The sequence below is a fragment of the Lissotriton vulgaris genome, chromosome 2_1, assembly GCF_964263255.1.
Source record: "Lissotriton vulgaris chromosome 2_1, aLisVul1.2, whole genome shotgun sequence".
Lineage (NCBI taxonomy): Eukaryota > Metazoa > Chordata > Amphibia > Caudata > Salamandridae > Lissotriton > Lissotriton vulgaris.
In genome coordinates, this window is record NC_141687.1 from 751,840,689 (window position 1) to 751,867,390 (window position 26,702).

General features: G+C 45.9%; 1 protein-coding gene across 1 annotated transcript in view; it reads right to left on the bottom strand.

Annotated features, from left to right (window-relative positions):
- Nucleotides 1–26,702, bottom strand: part of ABCC8 (ATP binding cassette subfamily C member 8) — a 1,237,886-nt gene that overhangs the window by 658,076 nt on the left and 553,108 nt on the right. Inside the window, exons 17-18 of the mRNA XM_086954145.1 lie at nucleotides 23,349–23,384; nucleotides 21,306–21,341 (exon numbers count right to left, since the gene is read on the bottom strand). Of these exons, the coding sequence (XP_086810271.1) occupies nucleotides 21,306–21,341; nucleotides 23,349–23,384 (72 nt within the window). The remainder of the gene's footprint in view (nucleotides 1–21,305; nucleotides 21,342–23,348; nucleotides 23,385–26,702) is intronic.

Sequence of the window (26,702 nt, forward strand, 5' to 3'; positions counted from 1 at the left end):
CCAGTAACAGGTATCCTAGAAGTACAACAGTATCTATGTGCTCAGGAGACTGCTCAAACTTACAAAGCCAGCCTTCGTCTTTTATACAAAATAATAAACTTCGGGCATAAGTTCCTTATTTTACAGTTAGACCATATACATATTTTTACTACAAAGGAAAAGCAGAGTCATGATGACAAGCACATATTTCAGTTCGTCCAGCCCATAATTGATTACCCGGCAAGACCCAGTATTCTCATCAGATATCGACGGACCCCCAATAAAATCGGGCACCTCCTCCTCATAAAGCAAGTCATAAAGCAAGAAACAGGGACAGGTGTGTGTAAGATTAGGCATGGTTTGTGTGCGATGAAAGGTTTATGATGTGTTGTGCCTTGATACGGATCTAGCTCGGCCACTGGGAAAGGACCTGGCCGAACAGGTTTGGCTGCGGGCAGTGGAGTCAGCTTGCCCAGGTCACAGAGGAGTCAGCTAAGGTGTACGTGTCCTTTGGACCAGGTTTCAGCTTCTAATCATTTGGCTATGTGAGGGCAATCACAAAATGGATGCCGTTCACAAAATGGAACCCGAGGGTTCGGAACGGAAATGCTGATTTCAGGGTGATTCCGTCACTCGATCATGACGCAAATGCTTGTGTATGGTGCTTAAATCATTACCGGTTCGCTGATACCAAAATCGTCATGGTGCGACAATGTTTGTGACACGGGTCCAGAATTTTCAGTACCACAGAGTAGTCCCTAATTGTGGGGAACGCTATAGGGACTGTACCACCTGCATCCTAGTCCGCCACCCAGAGAACCATCTCTACCCTCCATCTTGCTCCCTCCCGTTGCTAAAATCTGCCCCGCCATAAAAGGGATGGTGTCTCCTTCACTGTGGCATCTCCTTTGCTGCAGGCACCTCAACCCCTGCCCCTGTCTCCCCAGCTGTGCTGAGTGAGGAGGTTATTGACCTCCTACAAAACATCTCTGTAGGCCGGACTGTACTCTTGAATGCCATCCAGGGGTCAGTTGCCACATGCAACAAATGGTAGTATTCCTGAAGGCATTTACTGTGCTATGTCTTGCCTACAGAGGTCAGTCAAGGTCTGGGCTCCTCACTGATCGCAGCCTCCTTACCATCCCAACTTTGTCCCCCAACTCCCACCCCTTCCCCATCCCAATTCCCTATTTACAGCCTCGTTCCAAGCACAACTGTACCACTGTCCAAATAGGGGCCCTTGCTTCTAGTCAGGTTAATCAGGAACCACTCTTTAGATAACCTCTGCTCACCCCCTTGGTAGCTTGGCACAAGCAGGAAGGCTAATCAAAAAGCAATGTGTAAAGTATTTGTACCAACACTCACAGTAACACAGTGAAAACACCCCAAACTGACTCCACAACAGTTTAGAAAAATAAAGGTATTTAATCTAAACTACACAAGACCAAAATGACAAAAATCCAACATTCACAGTTCAAGAATATAATTGCGAAAGAGTTCTCAAAGTTGCGATAAAAAGAATCCACAGTCGCGTGAAAAGTTCACAGTTGCGTCACGTTTTGCCAACAGTACCTTTTAAATGCGACAAAGTTCCAAAGCAGAAGCTGGTGCGGTGGAAAACAAGCGATGCGTTGCTCCTGAGATGTTGGGGAGGCGTTTGCGACAGACCCGCTGCAGCAGCAGGCGTGTTGCGACAAATCCGGTCTTTATGGGGAGGAAGGCGATGACTTGTGTGGATTCCAGTGTGTAGGTTCCGTAGGAAGTTTGGTTCTGGCAAAGGCACGATGCAATGATCTGGAGGGGCTGCAACGATGCGTGATCCAGCGGCGATCTTCTTCCCGCAGTTCCTCGCTTGCAGCGACGTCATTCGGTCCGCAAGCAATTGGTCGGTGATCTCACCCAGTGATAGCAGGCTCTGCGACGATACTCGCAGCGATGGTGGTCTTCCCGCAAACGAAGCATGCGACGTCTCCGGCAGTGGCAACAGGCAGTGCGACGATCTCCGCCTTCGTATCGGCGGGAATTTCCTCGCACTGTCGTGGATGCGCTCCGCAAGCGAGCAATGCAATAACTTTTCTGTAGCTAAGTCTCTCAATCTTGGTTTCCAGCTTCCCAGCACAGGTACAACTTCCAGAGGCACCACAACTGGCCCAAGCACTCTAGGAAGGATATCGCTCTTTCAGCAGAGGTCAGGGAAGCTGAGGGTGAAGTCCTTTTGTTCCAGGAACTTCAAAACAGGGAGCCAGCTCACAACAAGCCCTTGGAGATTCTTTCAAGTAAGGGGACAAAGCAACAGCAAAGTCCTTCCCCTCTACTAGGCAGCAAAGCAACTGCAGGTCAGTCCAGCATCACACAGCATGGCAGTCCTTCTTCAGTCTTCCAGCTTTCTCCTTGGCAGTGGTTCCGTCTTGTTTCCAGGATGATCTAATTTTCTGTAGTCAGGGGTCCTGTACTTATACCCCTAAAAGTCTTTGATCCCTTTGTGCAGGAGGTCTCTGAGCCCCGTCTGCAGCAGTTCTGGGTGTTCCTTGAGCACTTTGTTTTCCTTGCCTCTCCTTTCCTTTCAGAGAGAGGGGCAGGGTCATCAGCCGCCCAGCAGGAGGCGGAGCCAGCAATGTGGAAGGCAGGCACAACCCTATTCAGGTCCAGGTTATATCCCCTCCCACCACTCTAGATGCAGATGGAGCTATTCAGCCCAGGGATGGCCCACTCAGACTCTGGGAGCCACACAGCCCCTGTCACTCACAAACCAGACAGTAAATTCACAAACAGGCTAAGGCACACAGAAAGGTCAGACAAGAGAACAGCAACTTTCTAAAAGTGCTGTTCTCAAACACAGGATTTAAAAAAAAACTTTCCTAAAAGATGTGTTATTAAATTCTGAGTTCAGGGATACCAGACTTTTATATCCTATCTTGGTCCTATGGGAAGATATGCTGGTAGCCACTGTAGCCAGCATCCCCATGATAGCCTATGGGGCAAGATAGCCTTACAATAGTGAAAAAGAAAATAGCTGTAATTCACTACCGGAGCATGTCACCTGCACAAGTACATGCTCTACCTTTCACATACACTGCACATTGCCCAAGGGGGTACTTTGGGCCTTCCATAGGGGTGACCAATGTGTACAGAAAGGGAAGGGTTAGGCCTGGCCAGTGGGTACACTGACCAGGAGGACATGGCAGTTCACAGACTGCACACAGGCACTGCGGTGGCAGGCCTGAGACACCATTTTAGGGCTACTCATGTGGGTGGCACAATCAGTGCTGCAGGCCCACTAGTAGCATTTGTTATCAACAGCCCTGGCACACTTCGTGCACTTTACTAGGGACTTCATGGTGATATAAATACGTCAATAATGGATAATCAATAATAATAACAATGTATAGAGGGAGCACTTGCACTTTGACACTGAACAGCAGTGGCAAAGTGCCCCAAGCATCTAAACCAGCAAAAACGAAATCCAGCACAGCATCAAAAATACAGGAGGTAGAGGCAAAAAGATAGGGGGAAACCACACCAAAGATGCCAGGTCTAACACGTGCCCCCTCCAGCTGAAAGTGGGGAGAACTACCCACCCTCTTGGGAGTTCTCTTCACTAAGGCGGAAAGCTGTGCTCCACCTTGAAGTCCATTCCCTGTAGGGAGATGGACCACCTCAACAGTTTTGGGTTCTCACCCCTCATCTGCATCAACCATCTGAGGGGCCTGTGGTCTGTCTGAACACAGAAGTAAGTCTCAAACAGGTAGGGCCTCAGCTTCTTCAGAGCCCAGACCACATCAAAAGTTTCTCTTTCAATTGCACACCACCTCTGTTCCCTGGGGAGTAGCCTCCGGCTAATGAAGGCTACAGGTTGGTCTCAGCCCTCCTCAGTAATCTGTGAGAGTACTGCTCCCGCACCATGCTCTGAAGTGTCCGTCTGCACTATGAACTCACTGGAGAATTCAGGCGCCTTGAGCACCGGTGCTGTGCACATGGCAGCCTTTAGGGCATCAAAAGCAGTTTGGCAGGCTTCCGTCCAATTCACTTTCTTGGGCTGCTTTTTGGAAGTCAGCTCTGTCAAGGGGGCAACGATGATGCCATAACCCTTGACAAACTTTCTGTAATACCCGGTGAGACCTAAAAAAGTTCTCACCTCTGTCTGGGTCTTGGGGGGCTCCCAAGCCAGAATGGTATCAATCTTCGCCTGTAGGGCCGCCACCTGGCCCAAGTACACCACATATCCCTGCCCTATCTGGCATTTGATGGCCTTGATAGTAAGGCCTGCCCTTTGCAGAGCCTTCAACACTTCACAGAGGTGTTGCAAGTGTACTTCCCACGTGGAGCTGAACACAGGAATGTCATTCAGGTATGCAGCACTGAATTCCTCCAGCCCGGTCAATACCTGGTTAACCAGTCTCTGGAACGTGGCAGGGGCATTCTTCAACCCAAAGGGCATGACTCTGAACTGGAAGTGCCCCTCTGGCATTGAGAATGTAGACATCTCTTTGGCCCCATCAGTTTAGGCAATCTGCCAGTATCCAGAAGTTAAATCAAACGTACTGAGGTACTGGGCAGCTCCCAACCGATCCACAAGCTCATCAGCTCTGGGGATGGGGTGTGCGTCAGTCTTCGTGACCGCATTGAGCCCACGGTAGTTCACACAAAACTGGAGTTCTAGAGTGGCACCGAGCGCAGCACTTTTTGGTACTAAGACCCCTGGGCTAGCCCAGGGGCTGCTGGAGGGCTCAAACACCCCTAGCGCCAGCATCTTGGAAACTTCTTGCTTGATGCTGGCCCTGACCTTGTCAGCTACCCTGTAAAATTTTTGTTTCACAGGTAAACTATCTCCAGTGTCCACATCATGGACGCACCAGTTGGTGACACCTGGGGTCAGGGCGAACCGGGGGGCAAACTTACCCAACACTTGGCGAAAGTCCCTCTGCTGTTCGGAGGTCAGGGTGGGTGAGAGGACCACACCATCCACTGACCCATCTTGCTCCTTGGCTGCCAGGAGGTCAGGGAGAGGGTCACTGTCCTCTTCCATTCCAGCATCTTTAGCCATGAGCATTGTCACTTCAGACCTCTCAAAGTGGGGTTTGAGGCGGTTCACATGCAAGACTCTCAGGGGCTGCCTGGGAGTCTTCCAGTTAACCAGGTAGGTTACTTCGCTCTCGCGCTCCACCACCTCATATGGCCCAGTCCACTTGTCTTGGAGCGCACAGCGCTCCATTGGCGCCATCACCCACACTTTCTGCCCAGGTTGAAATTAGACCAGAGTGGTATTCTGGTCGTACCATCTTTTCATTTCTTCCTGGCTAGCTTCTAGGTTCGCCTGAGCAAGCTTCCTGAAGCGTTGTGTCTGGTTGCGGATGGCCAGCACATAGCTGAACACATCCTGGGGGGCTTTCCCATGGGACTTCTCCCATTCCTCCTTCACCAGAGTGAGATGTCCTCTAACAGGGTGGCCATACACGAGTTCAAAGGGACTGAACACTAAGGACTTCTGAGGCACCTCTCTGTAGGCAAACAACAGGCATGGTAGAAAGACGTCCCACTTCTGTCTCATGGGGTCCACTAGGCCTATAATCATACCTTTCATGGTGCGTTTGAACCTTTCAACCAACCCATTTCCTTGAGGGTGGTAAGGAGTGGAGAACTTATAAGTTACCCGACATTCCTCCCACAGATACTTCATGTACCTAGCAATGAAGTTGGTACCCTGGCCGGAGACCACCTCTCTGGGGAACCCCACACGGGAAAAGATCCCCATCAATGCACGGCCCACCAAGGGTGCTGTGATTGTCCTGAGAGGGACTGCTTCCGGGTACAGGGTGGCTTGGTCCACCAAGACCAGGATGAACCTGTTGCCTAAGGCTGTCTTCGGGTCCAGGGGCCCCACAATGCCGGTGCCCACCTGCTCGAATGGGGTGCTCACCACAGGAAAGGGTTGGAGGGGTGCCTTGTACTTCCCTTCGCTTTTGTCGCTGGGCTGACATGTTGGGCAAGATCTACAAAATGTCCCAACGTGCTTCCTCATCTGGGGCCAGTAGAAGTGGGTAACACACCTGTGTAGGGTCTTGTCTTGCCCAAGATGTCCTGTAAGAGGCACGTCATGAGTTCCTGAAGTGCTCGGGTACTACTAGCACACGCTATAAAGCAAATCATCTTCCCAGTAAATTAAATCATCCTTGGACCCTAGGCCTGCTACCTGGTCTGCGGCCCGTTGCCGCATACCAACGAAAGACGGGCACTCTTTCTGCGCCTTGCAGAACTCCTCCCTGGAGGGGCCACCCTCTTGCTGCCAATGGGTCAGCTCAGGCAGTTCCCCCAGTTCAGCCACTTGTTGCCCGGTAGGCACCAGGGCATTCCCCTCAGGTTCTGCTTCCTGCTGGGCCATGGGAACCACGGGCGGGTTTCCCACACCCCCTGCCTCCTCTGTTCCTGGCAGTTGTCTGGGCCACTGTTTCAGGCTCCAGCTCTGCTGAATCACCCCTACTGGCTGCCATAACACGCGCGGTCACACAGATCCACGCAGGCAAACATAACATCTCCAAATGAGTTTGGTGCTCTACTTCCTTCCATGGAGAACTCTCCAGGTTATTACCTAGCAGACAGTCTACAGGCAAGGCATCACTGACAACAACTTCCAAGAGACCAGAGACTCCCTCCCACTCAAAGGGAACACGCGCCACTTTGCAGAGGCACACTGAGCTATCAGCTGCAACTACCGGGTGGAGTGCATTGGGGATACACTGCTCTTTAGACACCCACTGATACCTCACGGATGTCACACTGGCTCCTGTGTCTCTCAGAGCCTCTATCTCCCTCCCATTGATGGTCACCTTCTGCCTGTATTTCTTACTGTTATGGGGAAGTAAAGTTTCTTGGACCACCTCTTGGTCTCCTAAAGAGACAAGGGTCATAACTGCTAGTTCCCCCCATCCACTGGAAATCAAATCCCCTCCCAAAGCTACACTTGCTAACCATGGGGCTGGAGCACCAGTGGGTGCTGGGTTTTTCTTGGAACACCTGGATGAAAAGTGGCCCACCTCGTTGCAGTGATAGCATGCAGATGGCCCTTGGTTATCTCTTCTGCCCCTAGGGGAACATGGCTGTCTAGGTCTGGGGGTTGGGACTCCTTTCCCTGGGAACTATTTTGGGGCCCCTGAGAGAACTCCTTTTGGTTACCCTTGTCCCCCCCAGTCTTCTGCTGGGGACCCTGCCCACCTTTGGCTGTGGTACCCACAATTCCTCTGTGGACCCTGGTACTGGTTTACCGGTCCGCCTCCTTAGGAAGCTCAATGGGGTCGGTCAGCTTGCTGCGTAAAAGACTCTGGCGCAGCTCTGGAACACAAAGACTACTCAAGTGCTCCCAACTGATTAAATGCAAAATCAGTTACCTTGCTGCCCTTCATCCAACCTTCCAGTGCACGGGAGTACAAATTCACACATTCCATCCAAGTATTAGACTCTCTCTTCTTGGAGTTTCTAAACTGCAGTCTGTACTGCTCTGGAGTAAGTCCATACCTGAGGCATAGGGTCTCCTTCATATTGGGGTAGGCCATGGCACCTGCTAACTCTAAGGGCACTAGAGCACTCCTCCCAGAAGCCTCAAAATATTTCCACAGGCCCGCCCCCAATGCTGTTCAGGCACACCATTCATTCTTAATGCAATTTCATAAGAAGTAAACCAGGCATAGATATCCTCACTCCTATTATAATTCTGTACCAGGTCCTTGGGAATATATACTTTACCCCCTTGCTCTGGCTGTGCGCTGCCACTATTTGAACTGGAATCCACCTGCTTGGCCTTAATATCCAGTTCTCTCATGCTCAACTCATGAGCAAAAAGCAATTTCTTTTCCTCCAGGGCACGGGCATTTTTACTCTCCTCCGTCGCCCTCTCTCTTTTGGCTCTTTCTCTTTCTTTTCCCATTTCCATTTTTAATTTCAGGACCTCCAAGTCATAATACCTTGCTCTCTGATTTTCTTGCAACTCTTCCTGGGTGAAGCCCCTATTGTAATGGTTGCTGCCAGGCCTTGAGCCTGGTCTGCTCACCAGCAGATCTGTGGATTTACACCCACTTCCTCCATTTACATTATTTCCCTCTTGGGCCTCCCAATGGGCCTTCAAGATTCTCTGCTCTCCTCCTTCCGGTGGCCGCTCTTGAAGGGGTACTCAAATTGGTCGCAGAATTATCTAAGCTGTGCAACTTTGTAGGAATACAAATCATCAATGCAAAACTCAAATTCTGCCTCCTCCACACTGGGTGCTTTCCTATTCACAGACATGATGCTTAGAAGAGTTACTCAAAAATAGGATCAAAAATCAAAATGTAGTATGCGATGGCGTAGTGGTCTGCACTCACTAGTGATGTACACCAATCACTGTCGGTCCAGAACAAATACAAGTTCAAATCCTACAGCTGAACAACAATGTTAGAACTGGGGGTCTCTAGTTGGGAGAGGTGGGTGCCACTGTCCAAATAGGGATCCTTGCTTCTAGCCAGGGTAAGGAGGAACCATCTTTAGATAACCTCTGCTCACCCCGTTGGTAGCTTGGCACAAGCAGTCAGGCTAATCCAAAAGCAATGTGTAAAGTATTTGTACCAACACTCACAGTAACAGTGAAAACACCACAAACTGACTCCACAACAGTTTAGAAAAATAAAGGTATTTAACCCTTTCGATGCTGATGACGAGCTCAGCTCGTCATCACCCACGGGTGTCGTGTGCTGATGACGAGCTGAGCTCGTCATGACACCAGCAAAATGGCAATTTCCAGCACAGGAGGGGGAAAACACCTAGCAGCCAAGGTGTTAATCTAAACTATACAAGACCAAAACGACAAAAATCCAACATACACAGTTCAAGAATATGATTGCGAAGAGTTCTCACAGTTGCGATAAAAAGAATCCACAGTTGCGTGAAAGGTTCACAGTTGCGTCACGTTTTGCCAACTGTACCTTTTAGATGCAACAAAGTTCCAAAGCATAATCTAGTGCGGTGGAAAATAAGCGATCCGTTGCACATGAGACCTTGGGGAGGCGTTTGCGACAGACCCGCTGAAGCAGCGGGCGTGTTGCGATGAATCCGGTCTTTATGGGGAGGAAGGCGATGACTTGTGTGGATTCTGGTGCATAGGTTCCATAGCAAGTTTGGTTCTCGCAAAGGCACGATGCGATGATCTGGAAGGGCTGCGACGATCTCCGGGGCGACGATGCGTGATCCAGCAGCGATCTTCTTCTCGCAGTTCCTCGCTGCGATGGCTCTGCGACGTGATGCGGTCCGCAAGCAAGCGGGGCGGCGATGTGAGACTCTGCGACGATACTCGCAGGATTGGTGATCTTCCCGCAAACAAAGGATGCGACGTCTCTGGCAGCGGCAACAGGCGCTGAGATGATCTCGGCCTTCGTAGCGGCGGGAATTTCCTCGCACTGTCGGGGATGCGCTCCGCAAGCGAGCGATGCGAGAACTTTTCTGTAGCAAAGTCTCTCAATCTTGGTTTTCATCTTCCCAGCACAGGTACAACTTCCAGAGGCACCACAACTGGTCCAAGCACTCTAGGAAGAACAGAGCTCTTTCCGCAGAGCTCAGGGAAGCTGGGGGTGAAGTCCTTTTGTTCCTGGGACTTCAAAACAGGGAGCCAGCTCACAACAGGCCCTTGGAGATTCCTTCAAGTAAGGGGACAAAGCAACAACAAAGTCCTTCCCCTCTCCTAGGCAGCAAAGAAACTGCAGGTCAGACCAGCTTCACACAGCTTTCTGCTTGGCAGAGGTTCCTTCTTGTTTCCAGGATGATCTAATTTTCTGTAGTCAGGGGAACTGTTCTTTTCCCCCCTAAAAGTCTTTGATTCCTTTGTGCAGGAGGGCTCTGAGCCTGGTCTGAACCAGTTCTGGTTGTTCCTTGAGCACTTTGTTTTCCTGGCCTTTCCTTTCCTTTCAGAGAGAGGGGCAGGGTCATCAGCCGATCAGCAGGAGGTGGAGCCAGCATTGTGGAAGGCTGGCACAGCCCTATTCATGCCCAGGTGCTATCCCCTCCCACCACTCTAGATGAAGATGGAGCTATTCAGCCCAGGGATGGCCCACTCAGACTCTGGGAGTCACTCACAAACCAGACAGTCAATTCACAAACAGGCCAAGGCCAGACAAGAGAACAGCGACTTTCTAAAAGTGTTATTCTCAAACACAGGATTTTAAAACAACCTTTCCTAAAAGATGTGTTATTAAATTATTAAATTCTGAGTTCAGGGATACCAGACTTTTATGTCCTATCTTGCTCCTATGGGAAGATATGCTGGTAGCCACTGTAGCCAGCATCCACCATGATAGCCTATGGGGCAAGATAGCCTTACAATAGTGCACCCTGTCCAAGGGGGTACCTTGGGCCTTCCATAGGGGTGACTAATGTATACAGAAAGGGAAGGGTTAGGCCTGGCCAGTGGGGACACTGACCAGGAGGACATGGCAGTTCACAGACTGCACACAGGCACTGCGGTGGCAGGCCTGAGACACCATTTTAGGGCTACTCATGTGGGTGGCACAATCAGTGCTGCAGGCCCACTAGTAGCATTTATCACCAGCCCTGGCACACTTAGTGCACTTTATTAGGGACTTCTTGGTGACACAAATATGTCAATCATGGATAATAAATCATAACAACAATTTATACAGGGAGCACTTGCATTTTGACACTGAACAGCAGGGGCAAAGTGCCAAAGCATCTAAACCAGTAAAAATGAAAGCCAGCACAGGATCAAAAATATAGGAAGTAGAGGCAAAAAGATAGGGGGTCCACGCAAAAGATGCAGGTCTAACACACACCAACAATATACAACCACCCTACCCACACCCACCAGCATCCCTCACCCACACACCCACATGCACCTCCACCACCAGCACACCCTCAGACACCCCCCATTAAACCTGCATGCACTAACACCAGCACACCCACAGACACCCCCACCACCACACCCACATTCACCACCACAGCCACATGCATAACAGCCACACCCAGCACTTCAACAGCACACACTTCCCCATACACACATATATTAGAAACCAAACACTGGAAACACAATCGCCCACACTCACCTGAAAAACATACACCTAGGAAGATGCTCACATCCAATCGTATACCACATACCCCAGACCCACAGGCACCTGCAACCTCAACAGGCACAAGCACATCACACACTGCCACTTCCTCCACCTCTTAAACCCAACCCCTTGTAGAGCATGCTCCCTATTTTCCCCATGAAGATAATCCTTTTTGCCCTTGCCTTGACTCTTTCCAAACCTCAACCCGCCCCTCCCAAACCAAAAAACCACCCTACAAACCCAAAACCACCACTCCCAACCACCCCTCCCAAGGAGGATCATTTGATGTCTTCTCTGTGCCCAGTAAATGCCCCCTCCTGTGGAGGTTTCCCTTGGCAGCGATTTAGGAGGCAAGCTTAGTGTCACAGCATAATAGTGCACTATACTTCTTTATAATGTAGTGGGCTGCCATCTGGTTTGAATTTATGTTGAGAGAAGTATCTCATTGTTTGACTAAATGTCGAATTTTCTTCTCACCAAGATTATCCTGGCATTAATTTTCCTTTGCAAGTGTTTGATTGCTAGACATGTTTCTGACTAAAATATGAGGTACATATTTTTATTTACCAAGATGGCAGGAAGTACAACATATTCGTTTATGCCAATTTGGTTAAGTGCATACACTGATTAAAATAGTATGTGATGGTCATTTGAATTTTGGTGCATGCATACATCATGATAAGGGACATTTGCACCAACACACAGATGTTTAAATTAAATGTTTTAAGTGTTACTACTGGTGTGTTTGTTTGAACTTGATTACTGATAAGAATGAACAAATATGCAATGCACCCTATAAAATAATGTAACAACTGAATTTGGATACAATACAAAACGTGCACTAGACAAGGGTAAATGTTACATGGATTAATATGTTGAATGATTCAAATTTGGGACTAGCATTGATGTGACAGGTAATTAATAAGGTAAATGTTACACCTTATGTAGTGCAATTTCTACATCATGTTACATTTCATTTATAATAATGTGTAATTCATATTTTTTAAGTTGACGATTTTAGAAATGTATTTTAGCACACCTGTATCTTGACTTTTAGAATTTTTAATTGATATCCTTTTTTTGTGCCAGTGTCCATTTTGTTTAAGGGAGCTTGTACCAAATTTAGAAATACAATGAAATCATGCAGGTGTGTTTCTTTAAATTTCTTAAACGTCAGCATTACACACATATGCATTGCACAATGGTAGGCTATTGCTTGTAAGAGAGATTTAAAAATGACCAAGTCCATTGTAAATGTTAACAGACAAGTCAAAAACTAACATGTAAAAGTGTAGCTTACCGTGTATTCCGTCCACTGCAGTGTTAATTTTGTTTGTCATCAAGCAACAGCAGCAAAGTCAGGTCCATTTCAGAAAATTAAGTTTGAAAGTGAGAAAAGGTGAGTTTAGCCCTTCCAAACCGCCAACTCAGGTGTGGAGGTTTTACAGCCACAGTCATGTTGGCTGGAAGGCACATTGTGAATGACCTGGTGGACAAACTGGCTGTCCTCCCTTGGACTGACGCTTTTGCCTACGGCGCCACCAACGCGGGTGAACATAGTCACATACCTGGCGGAGTCAGCAGCACTCCGATGGTCTATCATCTGTCAAACCACCAGCATCTAAATAGAGAGGGCAGACCGCCTAGTAGGTGAACAGAGAATTTGTCAAAAACATGACGGCGGTTCAATTACCACTAGCATCTAAATCATGTCCCAAATTGTGTGGTCCTTGGTAAATCACTGCACTTCACAGTGCATCATGTTTCCTTGTACAGTCATGAGGGCATGTGTAGTGATGCACTTCATGATGTGTTCTATACATGAAGGTCCCTAGTACATGGTTTAATAGGAAATAGTATTGCCTCACATTTAACAGTAACCTTGAAAATTTATATTTTGCAAATGGCAAACTGAAATCTTTCATGGTTGACATATGCCAACATTATCAGGTCACAGAAATATTCTTTAATATTTCTAAGTTCATGTTTAGAAATTAATACTTTTAATAAATGTATTTCAATACAGTGATATTGTAGGAACTGGGTTCACCAGGTCCCCGAGGGGTAGCTTGGCCCGAGCAGGTAGGCACCTGAAGCTTAGGTGTTAAGTGACTCCACAGCACACGCATCTACTGAGACAACAAATGCACGCAAAGACTGAGACCAAACCAGTATGTCAAAAACCACAGTAGTGATGACTTATTACCTTTTCTTATTCTTCATTGCTCAGCCATAAATACATAAATAAATATTAAATAGTAAAAAAACTGTAGGCCTGGCAGCAGCCTTGCTCCCAGTGAGCACCTGCAAGGAATTCCTTATAGAGACATTCGAAGAACATTTCTTTACTGAGAAATAATCACTTCATCACAGGAGCAACCTAGGAGATAACTGTGGGCATTGATGAAACATTGCAGTAGGCCAGAATAACCATTTCAGTAGGTTAGCAGACCATGCATTAGGCAGGAATAACCATCACATCAGGCAAGAGTAAACCACCTATCCGGCCTAAAAGGAGCAGATCAGATCTCCAGAATGGACCACTCATAAAGCTACAGGGTCCGGTGTTCAACTTTACCCCAGGCAGGGGCTAACTTAACTAGCCCCAGATCCAGGGACCTACCAGAGTCTTGTCCCAGTTCAGGGGGCTATCTTTGGGCTAACAGGGCCAAAGGAGCCCAACAACAATGTGCCCCAGGGGAGAGGCGAACTCGGGCCGCCTTTGGCCTTATGCCCGCCTCCCCAGGGGTTACCTGGTCTCTTCGGCTCCCACAGGAGCCCTTGCATTAGTTCTGGCAGGAAGGGAGGCCCCCCTGCCCTCCGGTGGGCCTTCCGGTGGTTTCCAGGCCCTCCTGGGGCCTGAGCTGGCAGGTGGGGGCTCTCGAGCTCCTCCGGAGCGTTTGCGCCGGATCCTCTCCCGGTCCCCGGACTTCAGAGGTTTCCTTGGGCACAGAGACCAATCAGGCGGCGGCAGGGAGAAGGTGCACCCGCAGCCGCCAAAAGCAGTGCGGCCTGCGGGGGCGCGTCATCAGCGTCCAATAGGAGTGCAGCGGGGGCGGAGTCTCTTCCAACGCCCCCCGTCACGTGAGGTAGGTCGGCCGAAGCTTCAGGCCTAGCGAGGCCTGACTCAAATACGCGGCGGCCTTCCTCAAGCTCCCGAGGCCGCCGCGGGATCCCTTCACAATCGGTCCGGCCCGCGGTGATCAGCAGCAAGCGCTCCAGCCACAGCGCTCGGGGGGAAAGAGGCGGCTCTTCAAAGGACCCTCAGGGGAGCCCGGGCTGCAGCGGTTAGTCAGGGGATGCCGCGCGACAGAGTAGCAGCGCTGAGGAGGCACGGCACCAGGGCACAAGGCAGCACAGCGCTTGAGGGACAGTAGCGCTTCAAAGATCACAGCGCTCGGGGGGAAGCAGGCAAGTCCCACGCAGCCCAGCGCTTTTCAGGCACAGCCATTCTTGAACAGTCTAGCCTTTGGAGGCAGATCACAGCACTTTCAAAGGGGCACAGTAGAGGGGCGCTGGGTAGGCAGGGCAAGCAGCACCACATGGGAGTAGATGTAGGACAGCAAAGGGAGTTAGGCAGGTCAGCACAGGCCCAGATGAGGGGCGCAGAAGGGACACAGTCCAGTACCTGTTTGATCCCCGGTAATCCTGGCAGTTGGATTTGTTCTTGGCGCTTGGTGGTTCCTGCGCCCTTGATAGGTTACAGTCCCTTGGTTTCTTGAGAAGGGGTTGAGTTGAAGGCTTTCCTCAGCAGGTCAATTCAGGTGGTCCCTGGGTTCCCCTCCCGCTGGGCCAGATCAGTGGGCTAGTTCAGTGTTCCTTACTCAGCTTGGTGGGCAGCGCCTAAACTCTGTCATCCAAGTGGTATGGGTTCCTGACTAGGCCCTACCGCCTAAGTCTCCTGCGTAGGGTCCCCCAGGTCAGTGATGCCCCAACTGACTAAAAGGTTTCCTTCACTTTTCTTTATAGTGGCATTTGGCAGTTGGTGACCACTCCCCTATTCCGGAAGGTTCCAGGAACTTCCCTAGTCTAGCCATGTTTAACAACAAGGGGTGGTGATGGACAGAGTTTCTGAATTAAGCAGAATACTCTCACCCAGTCAAGAGAGCAGGGCTAGATCCAACACCGTTTTTTAGCTCACTGCACCATCCCAGCTCAGAACCTGGCTATATGCAAATTAGCCTGTTCCTGTCCCAGTGCATGATGGGAACAGGGCAAACCAAACTACCAAGCCAATTCTTACACTGGGAAAGAAACAAGCTTCCGGGGACCGGTTTCTGGCATTTCAGCCGTCGTTGGCCCGGCTTGCTTGAATCCTGATGGTGCAATGAGCAAGGGACTCACATCTGAGTATACCCTTCCACGCTAGTCTAGCTATGGGCAGGCAAGGCAGGCTTGTATTGCTACAATGTTTATGGGTTCCAGCCAGCTCCTGGTAACTAGAGTGCGCCTGAAAAGACCACGCTACAGTAGCAGGGGTCAGTAGCAGCCATGTTGGGGGAAGAGAGCACCTGCACCTTAGCATTGATTAGCAATGGGAAGGTGCCCAGAGACCTAAGGCCAACAAAAAGAAGGTGGGAAAAATGAGGCAAGGGCGAAAAAACAGGGAAAGACCACTCTAGGGCTGACAGGTCTAACGATTATCATCTAATGCATTAAACTGATCTATTTTTAAAAAAACTATTGAAGAAATACTTCTCTGACTTTTAAAGAATATTTATCATATTTTTACAATATGTTTGGTGCATAAATTACAATCAAAATTTTTTGAGGGCTCAGCTCATGCTCCAGCTGTTACGGCCATAGTTTTCTTCATTCGTGTTCTCTGCACAACCTTGTCTTACTGTGAGAAAAAGTCAATATGCACTCTGAGGCCCCCGTAAGTGGTGAACAGTGCATTATAAATCCCCCAAACACAAGCAGAAGCAAACAAAATGCTGCAGGTACAACTGAAACCTTGGACCTGGTGGATGAGACCATGTACTCAGTCTGAGGTGCTGAGGTGCTGTGGTTCTCATGCCAGCAGCAGAAAATGATGTTATGGAGGGCCCTACATCTTGCTATGACATGGGATCATTTACTGATTTAATTAACCGTACATTCTGTGGCCACGATTGCTTGACCACATGATGGCTCCACCATACACTAATTTCTTTGCAGCAACCTGAACATCAATACGTTCATCCCTGCTTTCTGATGATGTCATTTTTCCTATCCAAAATGGCCACCTAATTATTAATTATTATTAAGCTAGTAACCCCAGATATTTCCAAAAACTAAATCCAGGACAGTACTGAATGGTGTGACGTGCATGGATCACACTTCACTTTCTAACCCAAATTGCGCTGCGGCTGTCACACCCTGGCTAAATCACTGATTTTTCTCACATTTCTATGAGGAAAACTTTTAAAATCTTTGAGTTCAAACACACTTACTACTACCAAGCATTCTTACACTTATCCTGATAAAATCTCTACCCTGCATGTGTGAGTGGGTTGATTGCCCACAACAAAAAGGTGCCAAAATGCAACATGGAAACATCATGCATCATTTTCTTTTGAAATTCACTCATTCTCGCATTGTGGATAGTAACTGAATCTAATGACAGGCTCGGGTTGCACTCAAGGAAACCTACTGACCCCAATGTGCCACTGCCACCATTCTAAAGTCCGTCTCTGTATGATCATTTCAGTTCCTCCGTGTCACAGAACTCTTGTTCCATTGTGAGGGAATGCCTACATAGGCAGTATGAACGCAGCTGGAACCCTTGACACTGTTGCTGCTACACAATTCATGTTGGTATCCAAGTGTTAGCATCATTGTCTGTGTCCTTATGTCAGGGTATCCATATCAGTGTCCCTGTGTCAGTAGTCCAATGTCAGTGTACCCATATTAGTAATAATTGACCAGTACAGAAGTGTTGTGACCCTGCCCAGTGTCTTGGTGCTAGTGTCTGTGTGATGTGTCACTGTTCTGGTCATGTGTACAAGGGACTGAAACTTATTATGAATATCCTTGTGCAAATTAACCCCTTGTGTGCTCAGGACAGCCCCCGGCTGTCCTACGTCACGCTGGGTATGTGCTCAGGACGGCCGGGGCCAATGCGGGGTAAATTCCTCGCCTGCGCTGGAGAATTAATTAGTGGGCGGAGTTCGGACGGCCCCCGGCCGTCCTGAGCACATTCCCAGTGTGACGCAGGACGGCTGGTGGCCGTCCTGAGTACGCAAGGGGTTAATCAGTTTCACAGTGTCACATATCTAGGTTAGACCCATGAAAAAACTGCCATTTTACATGCACACATTTCCTAAGTTGCCTTCTTTTCTACACAATGACTTTTGTGACACATTTGCTTGTGTGACAGTGCAGGATTACGTTCTCTGAATGCACATTGCTTACAAATTCCAATTGGTAAGTACCCTATCATGACAACTTGAACATTTAGTACAAGGCATGAATACACATTGTGCAAATGTTGTTGTTTGTTATTCGTCCATGAGGCAACATGGCTATCACAAGAGAATAAGCAGTGTCAGCCTGACTGAATCCTCAACATGGAAGCATGGATAATGTTATAAGTACACACACATTTCTGTGTTTAAATCAAAGGAGCAGTCTGCTGTGATTGCAAGGTTGTAACTGGTATTGGAGTCTTAGCCCAGCTGATTCCTCTTTACCTTCTGCGTGGATGGATGACCTGCAAACAATTGCCTTTAGGTAATGGGGAGTTAGATCATCCAGTAAAGGATTTTTGGCAGGACACCCCCCTCGGCAACTGAGTTAAGGAGCGCATATTAGGAGTACACTATACACAGTACTTATATGCCTGCATATATATACTGCTTTTGCACAATGGAGGAATTGGTCATTCTTTTCACTGCTCATATTGCTAATCACATTTATTTGGTTCTGACTATTATTCATTGAAGGACATATATTCTATACAAGGATCACAATGGTTCAATCTATATTCAAATCCCCTTTTATGTATTTCTTGTGTGTGTACGGGAGTATGCATGAGTGACTGAGAAAAAGGGTTCTAGAGCTGTTACCATGATTTCACTAGAGTCAGGGTTGTCTTGTTCTACGGTTGCCGAAAGAATTGGTTACCCTTCTAGGTTTAGGCATACTATTGCGGGCACAGGGAGCTAGCAGGACTGTCGGCCAACATATCCCGAGGGGGTGAATGGAATCAGTCTAGTACCAGCCCAACATTTATGCTGTCCAAACAAACACACATTTCCTACTGACAAAGTGGAAACTGTACGACAACATCCCCTTGGGTGTGTGCTGTCTGTCAGCATTCTAGTGTTGCTGTCCCCAAATCAATATCTTCTTGATAGAGCTAGTGCTCTTGAGTTAGTATCTTTTTGTCTTTATCCCATTGACAATGGCCCAAAGTCAGTGCCCTTTGTATCACGTTTGTAGTATGATTTCTGGTGGTGATTTGTCAGAGGTCCTTATCTCGATACAAGTGCTCCTTTTCCAGTACCCTTTTGTCAATGTTTGTGAACCATGTCACTGTCACCATCATTGCATGTCAGTGTTGATGCCCTTTTGGCAGTGTTCTAGTGTCTGTGGCACAGTGTCCTTGTGCCAGTATCTGTGACCCAAATCAGTATCCTAGGATCAATGTCCTCTGTCAGTATCCACATGCTAGTACATTAGTGTTGCGTATCCCTAATCAGTGTCACTGTGTTAGTGTTGTGTCAGTGTTCACGTATTGCAGTGTATCGTCCATATCTTAGATTCAGTATTCCTGTGTCCCATTGCAAGTGGCCCAGTGAAACAGCCCCCAGCCAGAGTCCCAGCATTAAAGTTTGTGCTCCATGGAAGAGCTCCAGTGTCACTGTTACCATGTTAGTACTGATGCTCCTCTTTCAGTGGTCTGTGTGCTAGTGCGCTAGAGGTAGTATTAATTTTCCTGAGTTAGTATCCTAGTACCAATGTCCATTTCCTACTTCCTCTAGGCCAAAGATAGACGAGCTATCCGGTGATCTAAAGCTTAATCATATTTGGTAAGTGTTTTAAAAAGAATGAGTTGGAAACAGACGTGCAATGAAAAGAAAGACAGAGATCATCTTTATAAAGGAAGAGTTGGTAAATAAAACATGCATTTCACTATGGCATTTAATACAGTGAAGTGACTAATAAGTATCTCCCTTGTCGCACTTGTCGCACTCATTTTTGTAGATGACCATACAGATCAGTTTCACCTATCGTTTGAAAAATAAAGACATTGTTTGAGATGTGCTTCTTAATGCAGTATAGGTCTTTGATATAAGCTTGTATTCTAAACGTATTCAGAGGAGAAGGAAGAGTTAACATCAGGTTCGTTTTTTCCTGAAAGCAATCTTTACACCTGAACGCCATGCAATCTGAACTTTGTATTTAGAGGGACCAGGCATTAATACAGAGGCTCCCAGCCATGTCATTCCCCCCCTCCTGAAGCCAACCATTCCCCTCTCTTAGTCGCTCAGCCATGGACCTGAGAGGCGTATGTTGAGTAAAGGGGTGCAGTAGTAGCATTGTAATTCAGCAATTACACCAGCAGAACTTCTTGTCCCCATTGGTCTCAGCTCAGGGCCAGTCCTGGTTCTATTCCGATGTACCCATAATGCCATCTTTACTTGCAATATAAACTAGTTTGGGTGCTTCTATCATCTAAATATGGATGATACCAAAATACGTCTCATTTCTAACATTTAACCATCCTCTCCATACATCACTTCGAACTCTCTACCAGCAACCTGTTACTGGTTGGCTATCCACTCTGTCATGTTTACATGTCCAAATTAGAAATAATGTGCATGCCCACCTCCCTCTGACTAAACCACTCTCTTAACTTCCTGAAAACTATGATCCTAACACCATCGAAAAAAACTCACTACGTTTATTAACATCATTATATGGTTCAAATCATTGTAATTGAAACAACTATGGCAGTTCTGTGACAAGGTTTAAATGTATGCAAAATCTGCAAGATATTCCATTGGATGTAGTTAAGATAACCACAATAACTTTATGCAACCCTGGCTATTGCAAGAGCAATGGTTAGTCTGTTCTTTTCCTCTTATACCCCAAAAGAAAAAAAGTTCCTACTCCAATGTTAGAACCTTCTTTAACCTCCCTATGATAATCACTTTAGTGCCCTTTATCTGCATGCAGAATGGGTGGCTAAATGTAAAGCACGGGGACTGTTCAGTATGTCCACCCTAGTATGGGATTTACCTAAATGTAATTAGGAGTTAGGGATTAAATCTTAGTCGCTTTAGCAATAGTTTGTCAATGTGGGTTAGGAAAGATTCATTTTATGATTGTACTCAAACCACTCAAAACATTCTGATCAAAAGAGTCAATAGAAGTAACGTCACAAAAATAATATGTACAAGCTGTGTGACTGTATGTTTTTAATTTTCTACATACAGAGTTAAACATTTTCTGTGTCAGCCATTTTGCTCAACTGGAACTAAAGAATTTTCAGTGAGGCTATCTGCTTTTGATCAATGTTCACTTTAGGATTTTTCTCTCAAATATATATCCTAATAACCATGCAAAACGATTAAAACTATTAAGTGACATTCATTATTGTATAGAGTCAACATCATAATCCTGCATCTCTACCAGAACATGTACCTTCCCTATACTAGCATATCTTTTCGCACATATCAGCTAGTTGCTCTAGGTCTGCCTATACCCAAGAACCTACAAAATGACTAATGCTCTAAAATTGCTTCCCCTTTCCATTCATTAACTCATTTTTTTGCTCGATAATTTTCCTTTTTCATTTTCTTGTCTTTCCTGCCTACTTTTCTGGTGTTTTCTTGTAAAATTTGTTCAAGCCGTTTGTGGAAAAGTATATGCCTCATTTTTTAATTTTATTTAGCATACTGGAGGTTCACCAGCCTAGAGTGTTCATGATAGCGTTCTTCATTTTATATTTTCTACGAAATGAGGTACAGCTGTTAGTTGATTACGTTATAACTTCTATACAAAACGTTTTTAATTATTAAAGCAGTTCTTTATTGCACTGTTATTGGTTTCAGGCAATTAAAATGTTGCGTGACCCAGATGATTTACGAGAAATACCTGGTATAGTCATGAGTTTCTTTTAATGGAATGTCTTACCGCACATACTTCAATTTCCAATCACTACCTTGACAATGTAATTTTCAGAAGAGATGAAAACAATTATAAAATGCGATTTGACTGTTAGAAGGAATCAATATGTTTTTTACTCTTGCGTACCTGAGTTCCACGTCCGCAGCTGTTTCTTTTTCAGGACTGGACAAACGGTAAAAGAACATTCAAAATAAGTTGCAATATTTAAATAATGGTATAGCAAGTAAATAGGTGGCAATTCAAGATAATTTAGTGTTCAGAAGAAATGGAACAATCCCCATTACAATAAAATCCTATTTGCGCAGATGGCTTCTAAATTAATTTTTATTGTACAAATAGAACTATAAATCTATAAAAACGCAATGCTCTGATCACTACCATATTACGATTTCTATCACCTGTCACCGAAATAGAGTCAGCCACTCTTTGTGTACCTCCATCTACTGTTCATGAAAAGGAAGCATTTAAGTGACATGATCAAAATACTCCAGTTGAAGTTTGACAAATTTGACTCATCAGAAGCCTGATTGGTGAGTTTTATTCATATCTATGAATTGCACATGCATGCCATCTGTTTTTGACATTATTTGCCCTTTATGGATATTTGGCAAATGTACGAAAGGTAAATTCAGTCATAAATCTATGTTTACAGTTGAATTTACTTTTAAGAACTGGACCCTCTGTGGTTTTGCTGAATAAGTTATTCTGAGATTGAAATATTATTTGCATCTACCAATGATGTTCAAAGTTGGCTGTTTTTTTTGTCCCATGCAATACTCTTACATAGCTTTATGCTATAATGCCATGGTGCATTTAGTGTTCACACATCTGTTCTACTTAATCATGGCTCCAGAGCAACTTATGTATGGCCTGGAGCAGTGGTTCCTAACCTCTAGTCTGGGGACCCCTTGGGGTCCACGAAGCCTACTCAGGGTGTCTGCAACTGCTTAGAAAATGAAATAATATTAACAGATTAAAACATTGTATATTAATAAAGAATATACAAAAGAAGAAACATTTTTAAATGTTCTGTGAATGTGAATGAATTTGAAATTGGAGACTGTGCCCTTATTTACGAGAAAGTGACTCACAATGGTGCCGCAAGCCATTTTGCTGTGCTGCACGGAGTCACTTTCAAAGCACATGGATGTGTCATATCAACAATGATATGACGGATCCTTGTGCTCTCCCCAGCGCTGGTGCACAATTGGCTGCAATACACTGATGCAGGCACCCTTGCGCCATGGTGCAAGGGTGCTTACGGGGATGATTATTTTTCTACAGGATAGGTGTTTTCCTCTTTCTATGTGGGCTGCAAATTGCAGCACGCATATGAAGAAAAAAATAGGAGAAATTAAAACATTTCTCCTTTTTATGCCGCCTTATGCCTCCCTTGGCAGGCATAGCATTCTGACACATTCCCAGGTTTACGATGTGGCAGAATCCATAGATGTTGCGTGGGAACACACACAGCAACACCCGTGGAACACCCGGCTTAGACCGGAGTCCCAGCTCCCAGTAATGACTCAGTGGGGGATCTCCGGATCACAACAGTAATTCCAATGGAAGACCCAGGGTTCCAATAATAATTAATGGGAAATCCACAGAAGTCAAAAGGATAAGAAACACTTGCCTAGGACATCTGAGAGGAAAAACAGATGGCTTTGGTTGCTTTACTGAAGAGATGCTCTGGAAGGTGATGCCTATCACATCAAACTGATGATGCCACCTAGAAAGGCACAATACATTTATTTTCAACGTGAGCAGATCAGAATGCTCCATGAATCACCATAGGTGCCACCCTGCAAACATTAAGGATACACAGTGTATCTCTTCCAAAGCTCAGTAGTTCTGGGAAGTTAAAAATCTGGCCGGTGACAAAACAGTACATTATTTTGAAGCCAGGGGATGGGTTCTTCCAGTCAGTAACCATATTGGTTGTGGTTCATGTTATACTACGTGAACTATTTTATGCGCTTCCTTTGCCCTGCCTCAAATGGCTGTCTGCCGAAAGGATGACATTTTTGTGCACGAAGTGAGGAAATATACTCAGTCCCGCACTGGGAGAGAAAACAACGCTTTTGCAGCTGGTATTCGACATTGTGAGCAATACTAGTTCCTCACACTTTTCACTAACTCGTGCATAGTAATAATCAGACTAATACATACCTGACATCTTCTCCAGTTTCGCTGTCCGGCACAGTGCTGCATGAGGAAAAGAACACCAGAAATCATTCACTTAACCAAATGTGGCACCCTGCTACTGAATTATTTCATATATCTGGGACAGATGTCTGTGTCACCTGTCAAGCAGTGTGTTAACAGCCAAGTCATATTACTCTATATAAAAGATGAAAATTGAAAACGTAAACTAGAACGATCTGTCCTCGCGATAACTAAAGATCACAGCGCATTTGTTTGGCCCTGAATGGTATTTTTCAGAGAAGCATGGCGCCTGAAAACAACATCTGCTCCCGCAACAGCAGATGTACCTGTAAAGCTTAAGATAACAAAAATAGCAGCTGCACGCTCTGTGTCTGCTGCACTTTTTCCCTCTTAGTCAGCCCATTAGAGCATGAGAGTGTGATGTCTGAAGCTGATGGTGTTTGCAAAGAGTACACATAAGCTCAAGGGCCAAGTGATGCATGCGTCTTGCAGTAACTACGCCACAGGATTAGCCTGCTAGTAGGTATTCTCGAAAGTTTCTGAAGAAAGTAAATGCAGCGTTTCCAAATTCCTCACACAATTACTTCAGTACAATACAGCGCTCATGCAAAGTTACATTTTGTTTAAAAAAAAAAAGATCATTGTTCTCTTTCTACCTGCTTCAAGGAGGCATACATTTTGGCCCAAAAACCCTGTCTACAAACGTTAGCATTTAGTAGTAATCATAAAAACTATAGGTGGTTGCATGTGAATGCTGATATATCACCTTGCGTCACCCTCTTGATGCAAAGTAATGCTTCAAAGGATTTTACCCATACTGTGTCTCAATGTGTTTATACATAAGCACCTTAATGCCTAAAACATAGGAACTGCATTTTGTTTGAAATCCATGTGTTCCAAAAATGCAATGGTATTTTGCATGAATAAATCTCAATATATTAAGTAGGAAGATTTATAAAAAAAATGTATAAATATTAACCAGGCCCACAGTTTATAAATTACCAGGTAAGAAACATATCTACTTTAAGCAAGACTTTCCTTATACAACAATGTTATTTAAGGGAGATGTGTTCAAGAGTTGTCAACCTTGCTGTCCTAGCTAAAAGTTACAGGTAAGCCTTAATTTAATGACACTATCTCTATAAAAAGTACATTTTGATAAAGGATCCTGCCAGTGTTTTTGATTGTTCAATAAAAAGTATTACTAACTGCAACAAAGCGTTATATTATTGGCAGTCCCTGAGTTTGCCATTCCGCAACCGCCGCAAGTAAGAGAGTGAGCGGGGGGTGCTGGTAATCCCTCTGTTCACCACCCCAGGACGGCTGCAGGCAAGAGTGGGAGTGCCGACCCCAAAACCTGGGGCGGGCCGCCCTCCGCTCTCCCCTTGCTATGCTGATGACGGACTTCGCATCTTAGCTCCTTGGAACTCATACAAAGACCCGACTGCGCACTGCATTCCTGATGCTGGGCCTCACATTGCAAGACCTTCGATGCAATTCATGATGCTGACTCAACAGATCTTCACACCACAGACTAATCTCATCTGGGAACTGAGGTATCGCCATGGCTGCAAGACGCATCTTTAACGCTGATCCACCCAATGCTCCACAACCCAGGATTTAAGGTACTCTGTTCAGTGGGCCTAACTGGTTGCCTGTAGTTGGCCCATGTTCCATTGCAGTTGGTCTGAACTTGTAACTTTGTCCCGGTGTGGTGTAACCAGAGTAGGCGGTATATGCATTTAGGTGATATTTTCTATCAAAAATGTTAAAATTCAATATCCCCAGGTCTCCTTGTTGGATTTGAGTTGTTTTAGTCTTGTTCAATTTAATACATTTAGCTCTATGCTTCTAATCATGTAGTGGACTCCTTTTGTTGTGTGTTTTCACTGTGTTACTGTTTGAAGTGTTGCACAAATACTTTACACATTGCTACTAAGTTCAGCCTGACTGCTATGTGCCAAGCTACCAGTAGGTTGAGCACAGGTTGCTTTTGGGGTTGCTTGTGCGTTGACACGGATTGTGGTTACTGCTTGACTCGGGTTCACACTCCAGTCAACCAACAACCAAAGTTCTGACATTGATTGGCAACAGTAGTGGTAACAACAGATGCCACATTTCTGGGTTGGTTAGTTACCCTGGCTCCAAATTCCATACAGGTTGTTGGTTCCTTCTGGAGAGCTGAAGGCCCTCCAACTGGAAGAGACTACTAGCACCTAAACATATTTCTTTCTACCTTAGTCTAAAAGAAGGTGGTGTTAGTCCCCTCCTACAACATTGTGTCAATTTCCAATACCAACTGGTAGAATACAATATCGCCATCACTTTATCTGCTGAGTTCCAACAGGATTGTTGAGGAGGTACAACTTCTACCATCTCCAACAGGTGTTCATATTTAGGGCTTCTTTAAGATTCCCTACCATAAACTCAGCCAAATATCAGAACCTTACCATTCATCCTCAGATATTTAAGTTGGTTTTCGAAAGCTTTAGGACTCAAAGACTGTGCTTGTTTGCCTCCAGGGAGAATGCAGTTCAAACATACTTTTTCCGTTATTGGGAGATGGCAGTATAGAAATAGCCCCTTTCTTCTCAATGGCCTCAGGATACTTTACACATGCCTCCCTCTCTCAGTCCTACTCATTCTTTAATTACTAGCGAAAGTTAGAAGAATATCAATGTTAGTGATTGTAGTAGTTCTGCTCTGGCCCAAAGGCACTTGGTTCCCCTCCTGTCGGCCCATTCACCTTGGACACTGCCTCTTCTTACTTACCTGCTCCAATTGCAGAAATGCTTATATCCGTACATTAGTTAGGAGGTTGCATGGGTGAAGCTCCAAAGGCAAAGTCTACCCAATCTCTTAGCTCAAGACATTCAAATTTCTAAATACTTCTCAAACCTCAAAACATATTCCAAACGTTGAACAGTTTTTAAAACAAGCATTTGCAATGCAATCGGTCTCGCTTTTGGGCCCTTATATGTATTTAGCTATGCGCACATTAGCCTGGGTGCTGAAACATCTATGGTTTTTTAACATTGAGGGAAAGTAAGCACCAAACTGTGTGACACACCAGGTATGGGAACACATGGAGAGAAATATTGCCTTTCAGTGGGAAATGGAAAAGTCCAAAGCTCTGTTTTGAATGTAAAATCAGGGCCTTCAGTGGTCATATGACTGAAAATACAAGATTTGAAAAAAATATTATTGTCTACCAGTGCTCTTGGAAGATTATTTCTATGTGTTGGAATCTAGAGAGTGCTAAAGTGATTCTGGTAATTTACTGACCTCTGCTGGTCGTTTTCTATCAAGAAAGTTAAATAGAGGCAGTGCCTGAAAAATAAAAAAAAAGAAAGTCCT